General features: G+C 42.5%; 1 protein-coding gene across 4 annotated transcripts in view; it reads left to right on the top strand.

Annotated features, from left to right (window-relative positions):
• SHPRH (SNF2 histone linker PHD RING helicase) overlaps positions 1 to 21,250 on the top strand; it is an 81,134-nt gene that overhangs the window by 37,612 nt on the left and 22,272 nt on the right. For all 4 annotated transcript variants that reach the window (XM_060188702.1, XM_060188703.1, XM_060188704.1 and 1 more), the window contains exons 15-23: positions 5,713 to 5,801; positions 6,652 to 6,744; positions 10,148 to 10,255; positions 11,361 to 11,503; positions 11,642 to 11,815; positions 12,450 to 12,512; positions 13,953 to 14,178; positions 16,442 to 16,585; positions 17,831 to 17,932. In XM_060188702.1, coding sequence (XP_060044685.1) covers positions 5,713 to 5,801; positions 6,652 to 6,744; positions 10,148 to 10,255; positions 11,361 to 11,503; positions 11,642 to 11,815; positions 12,450 to 12,512; positions 13,953 to 14,178; positions 16,442 to 16,585; positions 17,831 to 17,932 — 1,142 coding nt within the window. The remainder of the gene's footprint in view (positions 1 to 5,712; positions 5,802 to 6,651; positions 6,745 to 10,147; positions 10,256 to 11,360; positions 11,504 to 11,641; positions 11,816 to 12,449; positions 12,513 to 13,952; positions 14,179 to 16,441; positions 16,586 to 17,830; positions 17,933 to 21,250) is intronic.

Raw genomic sequence — 21,250 nt, 5'->3', positions numbered from 1 at the left:
CAACAAGTCTATTTAACCTTTTGTTTAGACCAACTTAGTTAAAATATATTGATTGTTAACTAATTTTTACCTCAGACTTTAAATGTAAGTTAATTTTATCTTTATGAGAATTACGTTGAAAACCTTTTTCATTAAACTTTGACTAGTAAGAATTTAGCCTTAAAGTTACTGTTTACCAAACTTTAAACATATACATAAACATGGTCATTAATACACAAGGAGAGAAACCTTTGTTACGAAGACATGTCATTTTAAACACGAATTTAGATATGTACTGTCTTAGTTGTTGGGGGGGAGGGTTCACCATCCGGAGGTGGCTTCCCACGCAGCTCCACTTCAAGGAATTGCAGGTTGCGATCTCTGTACAAATCTCCGCGTACTCCAGCTTGTCTGCCTTCAGACCGGACCGGCAGCTGGAGATCTCATGTGCCCAGTTTTGGCAGGGAGCCCGGGCGTCCGGGAGGTCCGGGATCGTTCCAGAATTCATAGCACGAGGGCGAGCAGGCCAGCCTTATAGAAGGCGCGGGCCGAGGTGCCCAGTGGTGGCGGCCATGATAGGCTGCCGCGGCCCTGCCCCATAGCCCTGCCATGTCTGCTGCCCTGTTCGCAGTGGCCGAGCAGCATGGAGGGATCACACGTCCAGTGCCCTGTGCCACGCGGTGGAGAGCCGGCTCCTGTGGGCTGGCCTGCGTGCTGGCATTGGGCTCCTGCGTGGTGGCATCGGTCTCCTGCGTGTTGGCGTCGGGCTCCTGTGTGGTGGCATCGGGCTCCTGCGTGCTGGCGTCAGCCTCCTCCAGGCTGCGGGGCTGCGGGCGCGGTGCGCGGGGTTGTCTGGGCGCAGCCAGCTGGCTAGCTGTTCCACCAGGTGGAAAAGGCAGCTCCGCGCCTCGCCTCTTGCCCGCTGGTTCCTCCCGACTCCTCTGTCTGTTCTGAGTGTGCCCGAGCGAGTGGAAACCACAGAGTGGTCCAGAGATAAATGTTCCAGAAACAGCAAAACAGTCTCGTGAAGAAATACCAGAGGCCTTTGGAGATCTCTTCACAAGCAGAAGAGAAGGCCATAGTACATAGGTAGCCAAATTGTCTTCACTTATCTGAGAGATGCGCAGGTCAGGTCCACGTGGGCGCCATTTGTTGTTAAAATTCGGAGGCTCCAGCTGGCCGGGCTAGCTTCATGGGCGGGTAACAGAGACGCGGAGACAACGGCTGGGCAGGGAAGCTCTATTTCTTTATTCAGGAACAACGATTCATAAACTAAACCAAACTGATCACCAAACAGAACTCTGCTGCCTCTTTCCCCTCGGCGGCGCCAAGAACTCTCGAACTCTGGAACTCTGGAACCCTTTCGGGGTTCCTAGGGGCGGGGCTAAGCAGGCCCGTGAAACTAGCAGGACTGATCCAATTCTCTTGGCGGGGGAGAGCTAGGACAACCCAATGTAAAGTATACAACAGTTATGTTCCCTGTAAACAGCAGAATGAGATGCCCCAGAGAAACTACCTTGGGAAAGTCACCATATACTTAGAAACTAAGTGAAACCTCACTAAATAACTCTTGGATAGAGAATAAATCTAGGAGACAATGAGAAGTATTTTGAAATGAATCCACATAGCAAACATGATATGTCAACAGTGGCAAAATGTGGGAAGTTTATAGAACTAAATACGTAGCTCTGAAAAATATTTTGAAATTTGTTTTATTGTTTTCACGTGAGCTAGAAGTCATAGCAACACTAGTACATTTAATACTGGGGGCAAGTCAGGAGCCCCCAAGTCCTGTGCTTTTAAAGGCTTGAACTTTTTGCCAGCCACTATATTAGAAAGATTTCAAACCCTGTATTTCAGTGCATTTAAGAAACTGAAGCTATCTTAAGATAGACGAGAAAAAGAAAGAAGGAGAGAAAGAGAAAGAAAGGAAAAGAAAGAGAAATGCAGAGTAAAAAGCATGAAGTAGTAAAAAAAAAACAGTTCAGGGATCTATTAAAAGGAAAATAGAAGAGCAAAGAACTTGCTCAATTTCAAAATTAACTGCTGGAGGAATTGTAATTAAAGTAGAGAATACTTGATTGTCAGTGTGTACTTTTATTAAAAACTTATGAACAAAGACCATACTATTTTAAGTAGTTTTGATTTTTTTTTAACTATATCTTAGAAACAATAAATTGTCTGCAAGAAACTTATGTTTCATGTATACATTTTTTATCCGCATTATTGTTTATGGCAGAAATAGTCAAATCTCAGTATGAGAAAACTAAATACCAGAAAGCTTACTGCTAATAAGTAACAGAAATTTTATCCTAATCTTTGGATATTTTTTTGTTTTTTTTTTTAACCAGAGCACTGCTCAGCTCTGGCTGTGGTGGCCTGGGGATGATTGAACCTGGGACTTCAGAGCCTCAGGCATAAAAGTCATTTTGCAATAACATTATGCTGTCGCCCCCTCCCCCCCAGTCTTTTGACTTCTAACCAGATATTTTTTGTATCTAATATGTCATCAACTAAATATTTGTAAAGTATTGATACTGTGCTGTCTATAGTACTTTGAGACTCACTATTAAGAATTTCTAGAATGGAATATAATGTATTACAGTTCACCTTAAAAATGAATGGTGGGTTTCCCATTTTGACTCCAAAATGGCATTTTTCATTTCATTCGGTATTGTCTTGGCTTAGATGCTCGCAAGAGTAAGTGACTTTTCCCCTGAGCTAGATGAACTCCCTCCCTTATCCTGTTTTTCTAGTCCCTTTTCAGATTTACTGTCTCCTTTTCACTGTTGTGAAATTGTGGATCATATGAGGCTGAGAGAAAAGGTTATTTGTCAGCTCTTTTTAAACAGGGAGGATCACTGTGTGTATGTTGGCTCCAGCTGTGACAAGATGCCATGCTATGTCCTCACAGGAGGTACAGCAGTGCCCTTTTCAGCTGACTTCACTTTATTACCTTGGTAGTTTTTGTCATCCTGAAAAGAGAAATTATTACTGGTTGTTTAGAAAAATTTATTTAAAAAAAAGATCCACACTGTTGCTTAGCTGGATATGTGGTTAGCATCCTATAAAATGTTACCTGTAATTAATTTCTGATTAAGTCCCTCCAAAAAAGCATTGTCTGATAATGTACCTTATCCCTCTGGGAGTATGGACCCAGGGTCATTGTGGGATGCAGAAGGTGGAAGGTCTGGCTTCTATAATTGCTACCCCGATGAACATGGGCATTGATAGGTGGATCCATACTCCCAGCCTGCCTCTCTCTTTCCCTAGTAGGGTGGAGCTCTGGGGAAGCAGGGCTCCAGGACACATTGGTGGGTTCATCTGTCCAGGGAAGTCTGTTCAGCATCCTGCTAGCATTTGGAACCTGGTGGCTGAAAAGAGAATTAACATATAAAGCCAAACAAATTGTTGACCAGTCATGGACCTAAAGGCTGGAATAGTGCAGATGAAGAATTGGGGGGGGGGGGTCTCCATTTTGTAGATAGCTAGTAGGCATATTTTAGTTAAATTCTAAAGGGCCTATGGCTATACTAGGTTTTTTTTTTTTTTTTCCTTTTTCTTTTTGCCCCTGAGCCTGAAATCTGATATGCCAGTGGATCCAAGTTATTGTCTGGGGAGATGATATCATGGCTGGAAAAAGGACCAGAAAGCTGAATCAGGGAAGAGAGTAGCTCCCTAATATGGTAAAGGTGTATAAATATTGTTGACTGTAAACCACATCGATTTGATGTGATCTGGGGCCCATATTCAGCTTAGGAGCCTGTGTGACCTCTGCATCCCTGTAGATCTAAGCTCACATTCTGTGGTCATGAGTAGGAACGTTCCAAGCTGCCCCAATATCAGGACCCATCTTCCTCAGGTGTAGCATAGAGTATGTTGTCCAGCCTCCCTTCAGAGGATGGAACATTCTCTACCATTGTTGATCCAAGTTGAGGGCAAGGTCCTATAGGGGCCCACAAAGGTTTTCTTATTTTTAAAGCTTTTTGTTTTTTAATTTTTAAATTTATTTTAAAAAGGAGACATTAACAAAACCATAGGATGAGAGGGGTACATCGGGCGGTAGCGAAGCAGGTTAAGCGCAGGTGGCGCTAAGCGCAAGGACTGGAGTAATGATCCCGGTTCAAGCCCCCGGCTTCCCACCTGCATGGGAGTCACTTCACAAGTGAAGCAGATCTGAAGGTGTCTGTCTTTCTCTCCCCCTCTCTGTCTTCCCTTCCTCTCTCCATTTCTCTCTGTCCTATCCAACAACAACATCAATAATAACTACAACAATAAAACAACAAGGGCAACAAAAGGAAATAAATAAAGAAAGAAGAAAAAAAAATCCAAAAAAAAAAGTATTGAAAAAAGTGGCGTACAACTCCACACAGTTCCCACCACCAGATCTCCGTATCCCATCCCCTCCCCTGATAGCTTTCCCATTCTCTATCCCTCTGGGAGCATGGACCCAGGGTCATTGTGGGATGCAGAAGGTGGAAGGTCTGGCTTCTGTAATTGCTTCCCCGCTGAACATGGGTGTTGACAGGTCGGTCCATACTCCCAGCCTGTCTCTCTCTTTCCCTAGTGGGGTGGGTCTCTAGGGAAGCGGAGCTCCAGGGCACATGGGTGGGGTTGTCTGTCCAGGGAAGTCTGGTCGGCATCATGCTGGCATCTGGAACCTGGTGGCTGAAAAGAGAGTTAACATATAAAGCCAAACAAATAGTTGACCAATCGTGGACCTAAAGGCTGGACTCATGCAGATGCAGTGTTGGGGGGTCCTCACTCCAGACTACTGTGTACTTTCGCTTTCAGGTCTATATTTTGCCCTACTTTATGGATACGTGTGAACATATGCTCTCTCTCACTTTGGCAGGTCAGAGAGAAACTGAGAAGGGAGTTTGCGGGGAGAGAGACAGACAGACAGACCTGCAGCACTACTTGTGAGCCCTGGTCCTTGTGCACTGTAATGTGTTTGCTCAACCAGATGCACCTTTGCCCAGACTCGTTTCGTTTCTTTTTGTTTTGTTTTGTTAGTGCCAGGCTCTCTGAGCCACAGAATGGAGGGAGACAGGGCAGAATGCCACATCACCAAACATCCCTCTTGTTGCCAGAAGGGCTCAAACCCAGGTCGTGTGCTTGACAAAGCAGGCGCACCAGTGAAGGTTTTGCCAGCCCTCCTGAGAACTGTGTGAATTTGGTCATGCTTGTCTATCAACAGCTGTACGGACCCAAATCACCCTTTAATTTCAAGCATCAACATGACTGTAATTGGTATCTTTTCACTTGAGGGAGAGGGAAAGTCAGTTGTCTAGCTGCTGCACTACTGTATCAAAAGGTAATCGAGTTTGTTTTTCAGTGTGACTTTAAGATAAACACGTTTGAGTGTTGTTTTATTCGGTGGGACTGACTGATAGGGAAAGGAGCCATCAACTTTTTTTTTTTTTTTCCTTTTTCTTTTCGTCATTGCCAGGGCTTCACCTTTCCAGGCTGAACTTTTTCAGACAGAGAGACAGAAAGAGAGGAAGAAGGAAAACCAACCTCATCATAGAGAAGCGGCTCTGCCATGGGCACCACACTCAAGCCTCACCAGCTTTCTTACTCAAAACCAAACCAAATTTCTCTTCTTAAAAATAAGTAGTTATGGTCATTGTTAATATTTTGATAGTATACGTCTTTATATAGTAGACTAGTAACTAATATTGGGAGCTCAGTACATACCTTTTGTGAAGAACAGAAATGTCACTTTTTCAGGTGAGTATGCTCTGGCCGCAGAGCTGTACAGGGAAGTGCTGCGTTCATCTGAGGAGCACAAAGCAAGACTCAAAACTGATTCACTTCAGGTAAGTAAAACTAAACGGCCTTAAAAGTACAGAGTCCGATTGGCTTTTGCAGATTTTTTTTTTCTACGTAAAGTAAAAAAAAAAAAAAAAAAAAAAGGATTGAGATATTACCTCTTGGGGTGAAGTTTGGTGTTCAGCACTTTTCATAAGTGCCCAAGGTCATTTGTATATTCAAATACACCAAATGGAGAATCGCTTCTTTTATCTGCTGTTGACTACTAGTTGACCAGGTAAATCCAGCCTCTATTAGAAAAAAGCTGACAGGACTTACATGCTAAAGAATGGTTCAGTTTATGGCTTTTGTATGTGAACATCAACTTATTATTCGCCTGATTTTTGAAAATCATCCCATCCCATGCCGCCACCACCACCACAACCACCCCCCAAAAAACGAGATTAGAGACCTGGGGGATAACACAGTAACTTAGGCAATAGACTTTCATGCCTGAGAGGTCCCAGGTTCAGTCCTTGACAACACCATAGTCTAGATGTGGTCAGAAAGAAAAGATGAAATTGAATCAAGTCTGGTCTATGTAATGGTCTCCTAACACTTAATCATTGAAGATCTTCTAGGGAGAATTGTATATTTGAGTTAAAATGTTTATTCAGATGTTCAAGCTCTTGGTTCTGTCTCGTGGATCACTTGGCCTTCTAGCTTAATATAATTAAGGGATTAAGGGCCACTTTAACTGTGGTAGCTTGAGACTGGAGTCCCAGCTAGACGTTTTTCTTTACCATTCAGAATCTAAACCTTAAAACCTGCTCATACGTGCATCAGTGGCTAGAGGAATGTAAGGGGGAGGGTAGAGGTAGATAAATATAAGTCTGTTTATATTCTGCGTATTCGTAGAGACTTCATGCTACCCATAACTTGATGGAATTGTTGGTAGCCAAACACCCAGGAATACCTCCTACGCTGAGAGATGGCAGACTTGAAGAAGAGGTAATTGTTACACGTATGCGTTTTGTTTTCACACTTCATGCTCCAACTAATTGTTGTTTCCTAGTGAATCTAACATTTAAATAAAAGCCAGGGTGTTTGCCTAACCCATGAATACTGCAGATTCCACTAATATGATTCTGGGTAGGAAATTACTTGAAATGTTCCATGTAATTTTGCTTACAATGATAAGGTCATTGCTTGTTGTAGATAAGGCTATTTGTAACCAACAGCATAAGATAAGCAACAAATGGAGGGGGGGAGGCCCTGTTGACCTGGGGCAGATCTGATAAAGCTGTAGGTCAGTATAAATATCTGAGTTTTCATGGTGGTCGTACTGGAGAGAGAGACATACATCATTTCATGGTAAATTTGCATAGCCTCTTATGCTAAGCCCCCATGGATTTTTACCTTCTGAATGATCAAAATGAAATGTCAGAACCAGAGCCAAGCAAGTATATCTGTTTGAGACATATATAACCTGTTAAGTGTGTCCTTTATTCTGTGTGGCGTTACATTCATAAGCATGGCCTTTGTACTACTCTTGCTGTTGAGTGGTGGTAGTCTGAGTGTTAGGATGTTAAGAGTATATGTAACATACATACTTGCAGGTTTATGTGTCCCTTAAGAAAGAGAGCCCAGCCACTAGGAGGCAGTTCTAATAACCAAATAATCACATCCAAGAAACATCCATAGAAACTAGTCGGAAGATTGTAACATAAAAAGGAAAAATGCACCATAGTAACAGGTCCGTCCAACGAGGCCACATTGGCCCATTTAAAACAAAAAAAAAAAAAAAAAAAGGTGGTCCGGGAGGTGGTGCAGTGGTTAAGGCATTGGACTCTCAAGCATGAGGTCCTAAGTTCAGTCCCCGGCAGCACATGTACCAGAGTGATGTCTGGCTCTTTCTCTCTCTCTCTCTCCTATCGTTTCTCATGAATCAATAAATAAAATCTTTATTAAAAAAAAAAGGGGAGTCGGGCTTTAGCGCAGTGGGTTAAGCGCAGGTGGCGCAAAGCACAAGGACCGGCATAAGGATCCCGGTTCAAACCCCGGCTCCCCACCTGCAGGGGAGTCGCTTCACAGGCGGTGAAGCAGGTCTGCAGGTGTCTATCTTTCTCTCCTCCTCTCTGTCTTCCCCTCCTCTCTCCATTTCTCTCTGTCCTATCCAACAATGACAACAATAATAATAACTACAACAATAAAAACAAGGGCAACAAAAGGGAATAAATAAATAAAATTATTTAAAAAAAAAAAAAAGTAAAACCACAGCACTACCAAACTTGGGAAAATCCAAGTTCCTAGAAGTCTTTCGCTTCAACCACTTGCTTCAGCGAAGGAAATCATGAAAGTCCAGGAAGTGATGTAGCTAGCCAAAAAGATGTCTCGGTACCACGATATAACATGTAATGTTGCCCTTTTTGTAAGTTGAAAAGTGCCTCCATATTGGCGGTTTCAGCTGACTCAGCCAACTCGACCGTTTCCAGCTCCACAACCCTTCCCAGTTGTCCTCCCATATACCAGATCATCTGTTCATGACAGTCTCCTAGAACCTGTTAAATATTTCAGTTTTCAATGGCAGAAAAATAAGAATTGTCATGTTTCCCATGAGTGTCCATAATGGAGCTTTTTATTCTTATCCTTTAATTCTACTGGGTGGAAATGGGGGGGAGAGAAGGAAGACGAGCACCTTCAGGCCTGCGTCTGCTCCTAGAGCGCCCCCTGCAGGTAGGGAGTGGGGGCTTGAACTGCTTCCTTGTGCAGGCTACTGTGAGCTTAACTGGGTGCTTCACTGCCGCCCCCCCCCCCCCAGGGAAATTTCTGTTTTGGGGTTTTTTCTTTTTTAATGTTTTCCTTTAATTATTATTGGCTAGAGATAAATTAAGTGGGGAGGAGGAAATAGAGAGGGAAAGAGACAAGTGAGACTGCTGTAGCTCTGTGTCACTACTCTTGAAGCTTTCCCCATGCAGGTGGGGGCCAGGGGCTCAAACCCAAGTCCTTACGCACTGTGATGTGTGTACTTAACCCGGTGGACCACTATCTGGGAGATAGCTAAGGAAAAGTTTCTGGCGTGTTTTTGGTTTTTTTTTTTTTTTTCTCTCCCAAAGGATGGTATCCTTCTTGTCTTGAAACGTTGAGTCAGGAAGAACATTTAATTCTCTCTTCTACTAGTCTGCTAAGGCTGCCACAGTAAAAATTCCTCAGACTGGGTTGTTTCTCTTAAGGAGTCCACTTGGTGACGCCTGCCCTCTTGGTTATTGTCACCATCTCTTTTGTGTGTACTTGCAGATAGCAACCCATGCCTGGTGTCCCCTCTTCCCCCCCCCTCACTCTCTCTCTCTCTCTCTCTCTCTCCCTCTCTCACTCTCCTCAGTAGGACAGAGAGACAATGACAGAGAAGAGGAAAGAGGAAAAGAGACAGAGAGACTGCCTGCAGCACCGTTTCACCATTTGTGAAAGTCCCCCCACAGGTGGGAACTGGGAGCTTGAACCCAGGGCCTTGGCGCATGGTAACGTGTTCTTACCAGTTACACCGCTGCCCGTCTCCTCTCCTCTTACGCAGACAGTCATACTGGATCAGGTGCAAGCCTGCCGCATGTATGTACTCAGTCACTTCCCTGAACAGTCACACTGGGTGTTGAGGCTTCACCACATGGACCTGGGGTAGGTAACACAGTCCACAGTGTCAGTGCATCTTTTCAAATAGTATCTTCAGGCTGAAGTCATTCCCAGAAACTAGAGCTAAATCAAATTCAAAATTCTCAGAGGTAAAGGAAATCATGGTATGAGACATAAGCCAAGTAGAAAAGGATAAATAAATACCAGATGACCTCGCTCACAGGTGGAACTTGAAACAGGGACAGAGAGGGGAAGCGCAAAGTAGAACTTGGACTGTGTTTGGTGTCTTGCACCAAAGCAAAGGACTCTTGAGAAGTCTGGAGGGCCTGGTGGAAGAGGCCCTGAATTGGGTTGAAGGTGTTTGCAGATACCTGTCTCGGGGAGGGGAGAAATTGTACCCATGTGTCCACTGCACAGTGAGCCATTAATCCCCCCCCCCAATAAAATATTCTGAAAGGTACTCTTGCTTGCCTCATATTTTAAATAAAACTGTTTTCATTTTTCTTTTTTTGTAGAAAGCAAATTAAAGATTTTAGAGAGCAAACCCATAGGATTTCTTAAACTTCGTGAATTTCAGTTAAGTTTTATTCTTACAAATACATGTTTTAGGAATTTCTGGCATGTGTCTTAGGTCCTCTGCAATATACTATAGTCTTAACTTAGGCTTCAGCTTAAGTTGGGTTAAGCAGCTTTAATGATCCAAAATGGCCACATTATTGTTAAAGCATCACAGTAACGTTTTGTCTAGAACTGGAGTGAAAGTGTGTTGATTTCTGTCTCAACACAGGCTAGACAGCTCCGAGAGCATTACATGAGCAAGTGCAACACAGAGGTCGCAGAAGCCCAGCAAGCTTTGCAGCCTGTGCAACAGACCATACGTGAGCTCCAAAGAAAGGTACCGCCGTCAGCCGTCTTCCTGATTTGCTGTTAGTGGTTTTTTATCGGTTGAAAGAACAGATGCATAGATGAATCAACTCTTTTTAAGTTTTATTCTCCTTTTTTTTTTTTTTGCCTCCATGGTTATCACTGGGCTCAGTGTCTGCACCACGAATCCACTGCTCCTGGAGGCCATTTTTGTTTCACGTTGTTGCCCTTGTTGACTTTACTGTTGCCATTGGTGATGTTGTTGGTTAGGACAGAGAGAAATTGAGACATGGGGAAACGGGGATAGAAAGACAGACACCAGGAGTCGGGCTGTAGCGCAGCGGGTTAAGCGCAGGTGGCGCAAAGCACAAGGACCGGCATAAGGATCCCGGTTCGAACCCCGGCTCCCCACCTGCAGGAGAGTCGCTTCACAAGCGGTGAAGCAGGTCTGCAGGTGTCTGTCTTTCTCCCCTCCTCTCTGTCTTCCCCTCCTCTCTCCATTTCTCTCTGTCCTATCCAACAACGACGACAACAACAATAATAACTACAACAATAAAACAACAAGGGCAACAAAAGGGAATAAATAAATAAAATTTTTTAAAAAAAGACACCTGCAGACCTGCGTCACTGCTTATGAAGTGACCCCCCCACACACAGGTGGGGAGCCGGGGACTCGTACCAGGATCCTTCGAGCCAGGTGCGCTTAACCTGCTGCGCTACCACCCGGCCCCCTTATTCTCCTCCTTTAAGCAGAGGCAGAGAACCAGAGAGAGAGAGAGAGAGAAAGACCACAGCACCAGAGCTTCCTCTAGTGCGGTGGGGGCTGGCAAAGCAGCACACAGCCCGAGTGAACTGTGGCTTGTCAGAAAGAAGATGGTGTAGTTTCCATGGTTGTCGATGCAGAAATTCCTCATGAGGGGAGGGCCAGGCCAGGCCAGGCTGCTGTGCGCAGTCCGGAAGTAGGTAACATTCACCCATTGTATACAGAGTACATATACTTGTCTCCCTGCTAATTAATTCCTTTGAGAAATGTTTATTGCTTCCTTTTAATTTTTTTCACTGCACCTCTGGTAAAAAAAATAATGTAGCGAACACTGTTAAAATGAATCAGTCAGTTCTTGTCCTTTTTTTAACAGGTTCATCCTAACTCCCCTTGGTGGCTAAATGTGATCCACAGAGCGATAGACTTCTCTGTTGAAGAGGAGCTTGTTCAGCGCGTGAGAAATGAAATAACCTGCAACTACAAGCAACAAATCGACAAACTTTCTATGTCGGAGAAGTAAGAGAATGTCATAAGTCACCCGTGTGTAACTAGAAGAAAGGCTGCCATTGCTTTAACATTCTGTTGAGCGTTTTCTGAATCAGGGAAATTGATCTGGTCTCTCTGTTCTGTGTGTGGTGTTTGTTTGGGGATCAGGTTCCGTGACTGCAGAGGACTTCAGTTCTTACTCACAACACAAATGGAAGAGCTCAGTAAGTTCCAGAAGCTAGTGAGAGACGCTGTGAAGAACCTGGAAGGCCCTCCATCGCGGAGTGTCATCCAGTCTGCCACAGCCTGCCACCTGCGCCCAGCCAGGCTTCCTCTCAATTGGTGAGTCAAAGGGGAAGTGCTACAGGGAAATGGCATCCTCCCTTTAATCCAGATTTCTCCTGAGACAGACAGCCGTGGAGCAGATAACGAGACATGTTTTCACTTACCTGAATTTAGACACCGGTAGGCAAAAGATGTGTCATTAATTTCACTTTGGAAGACCTCTCAGAGACCATACTCTAAACCACATGTTATTTCCCTAAAAGGGCCTTTATGTAAGGAGATCGTGAAGTATGGGCAGTAATTGCCTGGTCACTGCTTTTATTTATTTATTTAAAATTTTTCCCCCTTTTGTTGCCTTGTTTTTTATTGTTGTCATTATTGATGTTGTTGTTGGATAGGACAGAGAGAAATGGAGAGAAGAGGGGAAGACAGAGGGGGAGAGAAAGATAAACATTTGTAGACCTGCTTCACCGCTTGTGAGACGACTCCCCTGCAGGTGGGGAGCCAGGGGCTCGAACCGGAATCCTCACTCTGGTCCTTGCGCTTTGCACCACGTGCGCTTAACCCGCTGCGCTACCACCCAACCCCCACTGCTTTTATTTATATATTTATTCCTCACTCTGTGTGTGTGTGTATGTGTGTGTGTGTGTGTGTGTGTGTGTTCTCTGATAGTTTTTTTTTTCTTTTCCAGTTGTGTCTTTTGTAAGGCTGATGAACTGTTCACAGAATATGAATCAAAGTTGTTTTCTCAAACGTAAGTTTTCTGATTAAATCCCATCAGGAAAATGAAACCTTTCTCTTTGGTGTCTGAATCTATGAGATTATCTTTTTCCTGACAGCAATCTTTATTATATTTTTCTTTTCTTAAATTTTGACATTTGATCCATTTAATCGCTCAGTTACACCTATATAGAACAAAGGAACTTCAAAATTCTCACGCCTGTGTACAATTGCAGAGTTAGGGTAGTGGCAGACTTTTTTTTTTTAATATTTATTAGTGACTTAACTGATTTACAGATGGGGGTATGATCCCACACCATTCCCACCACCAGATTTCTGTGTCTGCATCACCTTTCAGCAGAAACCGCAGTAGTTCTCTTAAGTCATATCATTGCCACCTAGCCCCACCCCCGCTCCCCCCCCCCCTTCTGGGTTTTGATGGAATTGGAGTTCAGAGCCCTCTGTTCATCTTCCCTTAACATGTACCCACCTGGTAGTATGGACTAAGATTCCTTATGGGGTGCAGAAGTTGAAAGTTCTGGCTTCTGTAATTGCTACTCCATTGCAGGTCAGTCTATACCCCCCGCCTGTTTGTGTCTTTCCCGAGTGAGGTCAGGCTCTGGGGAAGTGGGGCGAGGTGAGGTTCGGGGAGGTCATCACGGCAGACTCTTAAGGACAAGATATTTGCACTCAAGCCTGCACACTATTGTGGGCAAATTCTCCAAATCTCAGTATCCTCATCCATGTGAGGAAAATAATAATACTCATTAAGGCTTATGAATATTGAATAAGAAAATCCACACAGGGCCAGGTGGTGGCGCACCTGGCTGATGGCACATGCTACACTGTGCAAGGACTCAGGTTCAAGCCCCCCGGCCCCCACCTACAGGGGGAAAACTTAGGGAGCAGTACAACAGGGTTGCAGGTGTCTCTCTGTCTCCTCCTTCTCTATCTCCCCATCCCCCCTCAGTTTCTGGCTGTCTCTATCCAGTAAATAAAATAAAAAGATAATAAAAAATATATTTAAAAAAAAAGATCCACATTGTTGCTTAGCTGGATATGTGGTTAGCATCCTATAAAATGTTAGCTGTAATTAATTTCTGATTATGCCCCTCCAAAAAGGCATTGTCTGATAATGTACCTTACAGTATTTTTTGGTGGTTTTGTTGATGCGTGACTAGTGCTGGTAGTTTGTATTTTTGATTGCTTTAATTCTCAGAACTCAATTTTAGTCTAGAACTTGTAGTTGTTTTTATGGTATATTACTCTCAAGAAACACTAGTCAAATTTATGGAAATATGCAAGTATTTTTCGGAGTTGCTATAGTTTTCCACACAGTTCCATGCATGTCTGACGGAAATGTTTGAAAGTTTTCAATGAAAGTTATTGACCTTTCTTATCTGTGGGCTGTGCCTGTAACTTTTACAGTGCTGCTCCTCACGTTGACAGTAGTGTTTTCTGTCTATGCCTTCAGAGTCAAGGGACAGACAGCCATATTTGAAGAGATGATAGAAGATGAGGAAGGCCTGGTCGATGACCGCATACCTACCACCAGTCGGGGCCTGTGGGCAGTAAGTGAGACGGAGCGGTCTTTGAAAGCTTTGCTGTCATTTGCGAGGTCACATAGGTTTGATGCTGAGTTTATTGATCAAGGAAGTGCTTCAATGGACCTTTTTGAAGCATGGAAGAAGGAGTACAAGGTATTGCTTTTTGAAACTTTTTTCCCAATACAACCTTCTCCTTCGTTACATTTTGAATTGCTAGATGCCTTTCTCACTCTAGTTTTTACAATTGCTCCAGAGATTTCAGGTGTCGTCACCTCTCTCTCTCTACTGAACAAGACACTAAACAAATAAGGAACTTCAGTTTATAATATGAAATCATTCCAAAAACATTTGAAACTGTAGTCCATATGAAACCTTTTATTGAAGTGTCAAAATGTGTCATTAACTTGATCTTACACTGCTGTCCTGTGAAATCAGAGTGGGGTTTAGTTTAATTTTGCTTTTTCTCTGTCAATCATAAATAAATATCCACCACTTTGAAGACAGGAGCATTCTAGATATTTTTCTTAAGATTGGAATCATTGTCATTAATAGTACACAAGTGAGCCTTCTTATATGTGCTTAATAATCTCATCAGAATTAGGTTTGAGATGAGATTCCAGAACTTATTAATTTTTAACTCTTTTTATACTTGGATTTGTTGTCTCCTTTATATTAAAAATTGAGGTAGATGAGGGAGTAAAATAAGTATTTTGCTAATAATTCCATTTGATACCTTTTATTTTTCCTGAATTCCTTTCCTTTATTTATTTTTTTTTTTCCCTGCCAGGACTTTACACATGCACATTCCCATTGCTCCCAGCAGACTTTTTTTTTTCTTTTATTTTAACTTAAGATAGAAATAGAGGGAAAAGGAAATAAACAAGAGAAATAGGAGGAGTACCCCACCATGGGAGACTTGAACCCAGATAATGATGCTTATATAGTCGTGTGACCCTTTGACAGGTGAGCCGCCACCTAGCTTCACATCCTTACCTTTTTAAAGGAGGGTTAAAATCTCCATCCACAAAAAGGCCAGCAGACATGAAAAACTGTTCCAAATCATTGTCAGAGAAATGCAAATTAAAGCCACAATAAAATAGCATTTCACTCCTGTGAGAAAGTCATCGATCATAAAAGGTAGCAGCTGGGAGGTTGTGGGGACAAAGGAACCCTCCTGCACTGCTGGTGGGAATGTCAGTGGGCCTAACCCCTGTGGAGAGCAGTCTGGAGAACTCTCAGAAGGCTAGAAATGAACCTACTCTGTAATCCTGCAATTCCTCCCCTGGGGAATTATCCTAAGGAATCAAACACAACCAACCAGAAAGATCTGTGTACACGTATGTTCATATCAGCACAATTTGTAATAGCCAAAACCTATTGGCTAAAACCCCGGCTCCCCACCTGCAGGGGAGTCACTTCGCAGGCAATAAAGCAGGTCTACAGGTGTCTTTCTCTCCCCCTATCTATCTCCCCTCCTCTCTCCATTTCTCTGTGTCCTATCCAACTACAGTGACATTAATTATAACAACAATAAAAACTACAGCAACAAGGGCAACAAAAGGGAAAATAAATATAAAAAAAAAAGAAAAGCACACCAGGACGTTAAAGGGATCGATGGAGCTTCTGTGCGTTTCCGAAACAGCACCAAATTATTAAGGATATGTAGACTCGTATAACTCGAATGAAAAGGATAAAATACTAAGTCCAGTTCAGAGTAGTAATTAACCTATGCTGGGGCCTTGTGTGACACTGTGGAAGAGAAACATTGACTTGAAGGGATTAATGTTGCTGACGTTATCAAATCTCACCAGGTGCATCGTATAGCATTCTTTTTCATGTGCCTGTATTATTATGAATATATAAAGTGTTTTTGTGGTAACATTTTTCTTTTAGAAGTGAAGCATAGACTCCATCAGTCTGTATTTATCTATGAAGATATTTGATTCTAGGGCCAGGCAGTGGCCCAACTGGTTAAATAAATTACTGGGCACAAGGACCCAGGTTCAAGTCCTTGGTTTCCACCTTCACGGGTGAAGCTTCACAAGTGATGAAGCAGGGCTGCAGATGTCTCTCTGCCTCTTTCCCTGTTGACCTCCTCCCCTTTCAATTTCTCTCTGTCTCTGTCCAATAATAAATTTAGAAAAAGAAAAAAAAAGGTATTTGGTTCTGTCAAAAATCTTTGGGAAGTCTTTGAACTTTGATGTCCTATAGAATGGACATTAATTTCTTCATTCTCAAAGTGATCCAAAAATCACTTAGACCTAATCTTACACCTAATCTTAAAGTTTTTAAGCACATGACTTTAAAGAAATCAGCCGTGTGTTCTTAGCGCCTCACTGAAGACTTTGTGTTGAGGCCCCTCGGTGGTCTCAACCGATTCTCATCATGTCCTTCACCCCACCCTTCTGTTCTTCAGCTGCTGCATGAATACTGGATGACTCTGAGGAACCGTGTGTCTGCCGTTGATGAACTTGCAATGGCTACTGAGCGACTAAGAGTCCGTCATCCTAAGGAGCCAAAGCCTAATCCTCCTGTTCTCTATATCATTGAGCCACATGAGGTAATTTGCACATAAGTCAGAGAAAGGACCTCAACAGACAGATGTCACAAGACTGCCGTGACCCTCGTTCACACTGGAATGTTCTGGGAGGGTGACGCTCTCATTTTGACTTCAGGGTCGCATTGGAGATTCCTGTAAATCAAAATGAAATGATATACCTTGAATTTCATAAGAAAGGATTTCAGCTTCCAGTATGTCAATATGTGTCTGTTCACGTGTGACTTCTGTATTTCAAAAGATAATTCTGTCTGAAGCCAGCTCAGCAGACCCCACCAGAAGAGCTCTCTTCAGCTTGATGCATTTGACATCTACTGTGCGTGTTTGACAGTAAATAACACAGTGTTGATGAACAAAAAAAGAAATCCCATGACCCATAGGAGAGAGAGAGCCGTTAGCTCTTTCATGCTTGTATATTTATTTCACAGTCTCTGCTCTTAGTTTGAGCCACTCAGGGTGGTTTGTTTTGGTAAATCAAGAATGATCAAAGAGCTTGAGAGGTGACTCAGGACATAGAGCTTGTGCTTTGAAAACTGGGGCCCTGGGTTCAATCCCCACCATACGCCAGAGCAGTGTTCTGATGTCTGGTCCCCTATTAAATTTTCTTTTTCTTCTAAAGAATGATCTAATAACTTGCTTAGAGTTTACTGTTTTGATGGGGTTTTTGTTGTTGTTTGCGTGTTCTTTTCAAATTCCAAGGAATTATTTGTAATTACCTTCTGTATATCAAAACCTAAAAGAATTTAGTTTGTTTTTAGACGTTACCCCTTTTACCTCACCTTTTCCAAAGCTGGAAAAAGCTTGCTTTAAAAACAACCAAAAACTTTTTTTTTTTTGCAGTGTCTTGCTTTGCTCCTAAACAGATACTAGCATTTGTTCTCATAACTAATTTCTCTGTGTGTCTCAGGGTTAAATTCCAACTCCATCAATCTTTTCCTCATTAAAATGTTTTCCCTCTCTCACACTCTTTGCCTCTGTTCCTGTTTTTCTCTGAAAATCTGGCAGCTGGGTGAGGAAAAGTGCAGCTTATCACTCTGGTGCATGTGAATTACATGGTGAATTTTGCTTTCTGTAAAGCAAAAAAATATATATTTGAAATACAGTTACTTAGTATCTCATAAATCTGGCTTTTCACATACAAGTGGCTTCTCTTAAAGTGGGAAATGTATATTATTGAAGAAGTATACATGCTTAATATAAATGTAGCATTTTTCTGAGATAATAGACATATTTTGTTCTGTTTTCTAGGTTGAACAAAATCGTGTAAAACTGCTCAATGATAAGACTGTAGCTACATCACAGCTTCAGAAAAAACTTGGGCAACTTCTTTACCTGAATAACTTGGAGAAGGTACTGCTTTTAAGAGATTCTATTTTTACACAGACTACACTAACTAAAATACTGTAGGTCCTCCTTTCATTTAACCCATTCTATAATTAAAAGTACGTCGTTTTTTTTTTTTAAATTATTTGTTTAATATAGCAAGGATACTGTATATGTAATCACAGGTCACAAAGAAATATGTTTGTTGGGAGCCTGGCGGTAGCACAGCAGGTGAAATGCACCTGGTGCAAAGTGCAGGGACCCACCGGTTGCAAGGATCCCAGTTCGAGCCCCCGACTCCCCACCTGCAGGGGAGTCGTTTTAAAGGCGGTGAAGCAGGTCTGCAGGTGTCTGTCTTTCTCTCCCCCTCTCTGTCTTCCCTCCTCTCTCCATTTCTCTCTGTCCTAACAACAACGACATCAGTAACAACAACAATAACTACAACAACAATAAAAAGACAACAAGGGCAACAAAATGGAAAATAAATATAACTACAAAATGAAGTATGTTTGTTGTCTATAGTTATATTTGTCCAGCGATTTAAAGAGTGGACAGTAAACATCATTGTACATGTGCTGTAGCCCCAGTTAATGAATCCTGGAAGTGTGACCACATTTCCCTGGCGTGTCTGTACATGGGTGTATGTATATAGCACCTGCCTATGCGGTCAGTCATACTACACAGGGTTTTGTTTTGTTTTGTTTTAATCTGGTATTTGAAACTATAAAATGTGCTGGAAAGCGACTATCTCAGAAGACATGTGAATGAATGAAGAAGTGATTCATAGCACATTTTGAGTTGTGAGCATAGCATGGACATGGTGAATGTGATTCCATTATTACAAGAAGAAATAACAGCTGACAGAGAACTTTATCGGGACAAGATACAATAGTAGGTCTTTGCGTAGGAGAAATGATGCTTTGTATTTTGTTGATAGAAAATACTTTTGACTCAGTAAATTCCGGCGACAACAAAATGAATACGTGATATCTGTTCTAGGTAAAACAGTGTGTGGTTTGGAAGACAGACTTTGTTCAAAGCAGGAAATTTAAGTTTGAATTATAACCTCGCTATTTTCTAGATACAGAACTTCATGTTATTCCTCTGCCATTTACACGCATAATAAGACTACGATATAGGACTTTCTTGATGGTAATATGAATCAGTAATATGTGTAAGATGCTTGATGGTAATATGAATCAGTAATATGTGTAAGATACTTGATGGTAATATGAATCAGTAATATGTGTAAGATGCTTGAGTACTTCCTCATGTGTTACAACATTTTTTAAAAAAGAACTTTCTAAGACTTAACTGTGGTAGAAGAAAAAAAATTTTTTTGATCACTTTGATCTAGCATTAGAAAAAAAAAGTCACATTTTGGACTGGGGAAATAGCATAATGTTTATGCAAAAAGACTTGAATGCCTGAGGTACCAGAGATCCCAGAATCAATCCCCAGTGCCACCATACACCAGAGTGGAGCAGTGCTCTGGGGAAGGAAGAGAGAGAAGTAGAAAGGAGGGGGAGGGAGGAAGGGAGGGAAGGAGGAAGGAAGGGTGGGTGACATTTTGTTGGAAAATTTCTTGATATCTCTGGATGTAAGGTATTTTTTTATTGTAATTCTTTGTGTGTGTTTTAGAATTTTTTATTTTAATGTATTGATTTATAAGTGGAAACACTGACAAGACCATAGGATAAGAGGGGTACAGTTCCCACCACCAGATCTCCGTATCCCATCCCCTCCCCTGATAGCCTTTCTGTTCTTTATCCCTCTGGGAGCATGGACCCAGGGTCATTGTGGGATGCAGAAGGTGGAAGGTCTGGCTTCTGTAATTGCTTCCCCACTGAATATGGGTGGTTGGCAAGTCGATCCATACTCCCAGCCTGTCTCTTTCTTTCCCTAGTGGTGTGGGTCTCTGGGGAAGCGGGGCTCCAGGACACATTGCTGGGGTTGTCTGCAGCATGACCTGGATTGTGGACATAACAAAGAAAGACCTTTAAGTAATTATGATTAGTCCACAAAAGCGAGGAAGGGCAAGACAGCATAATTCCAGTGAATGAGAATTTACACCTTAGAATAAGGTGAAACTGAAAGTAGCAGTATCTGAATTTAGAAATTCACTGGCTAGAGATCAGACCCAGAAAACAGAATTAGTGAACTCTGATAGAGTTTAATAGCAAATACCCAATCTGGAAAACATACAAAGAAAAAAAATACTAAAAAAATGTAGGACATAGTCATATAGTCAAACACATGTAGATAAAGTTTTAGAAAAGTGTTGTGGGGTCTTCTGCCCAACCGCTCTGCCTCTCTTCATAAATAAATAAATAAAATACAAAGTAAATGACACTGAACGTAGTAGACCCTGCAAATAGATGTGCATTTTCCAAAGGGGGGATTTTGCTAATTCAAAAAATAACTGTGGATTATTAGCATTGTACAAGAATATGTTTTCTGATCACAGTGGAACAGCAATTAGAAAATGACTATATGTAACTACTTAGAAATTAACCATTTCTAGATAACTCTAGAATCAAAGAAATTAAAGCGGGAATTAGAAAATATTCTGAGCTGAACTAAATCAGAATGTGTGACAATACGCAGCTTGGAAGGAAGTTTGCAACGTGAGGCCAGGAATCCGGCTTTGCGCAGTGTTTGCAAATCCAGTTCTGTCGGAATGCAGCCTCTCCTTACATACTGTCTGCTAGTACCATAAGGAGAGTGGAACAGTGAGTGCAGAAACGCTCCCACAGAGTGAAATCTTTACAGCCATGCAGCAGTGAAAAGGAGTGCCCGTGTTTGCTTTAACTTAGCAACTCCTCTCTCTCTAGAGTTTGCCCTTCTTCTGTAGCCTGTCAACAGCAAAGCTGTCAGGAGCTGCTTGTTGCTGGCTTTGAAAGTGACTGGGATCCATGTGGATTCAGTCGGCTAAGAAGGATCGTCAGTTTCCCCAATGAATGGGTCCTCACGGGATGCACCACGAGAAGGTCGATCCAATGCAACCCAACTTAGCAACAAGGAGATATTACAAATCGGGATGGAGTGTTTGTCAAGTACTATATTGACACCCTCTGTCGTGCTTGGTTGTAGGTGATCTTCTCCCATACAGACTTGGGCTTAGTCTCATGTCTGTCGATCTTGCAACACACAGGCAGAGACTTGGAAAGTCTGTGTATTATATCAGGGGGGGGGGGGTATTGGGGTTACTCTTGGGAACTCTTAGCACTGCGTAGAAGCCTTCCCTGGGATCACAGGCACCGAGCCCCCTCCCCAAGCCAGCAGCCTGCCTACTTATGAACACAAATGCATGAGACCTTCCCCAGGTGACTGTAGAATCATGAG

This window comes from Erinaceus europaeus, chromosome 4 (genome assembly GCF_950295315.1).
Source record: "Erinaceus europaeus chromosome 4, mEriEur2.1, whole genome shotgun sequence".
NCBI lineage: Eukaryota > Metazoa > Chordata > Mammalia > Eulipotyphla > Erinaceidae > Erinaceus > Erinaceus europaeus.
This window is presented reverse-complemented; position numbering and strand designations above follow the sequence as displayed.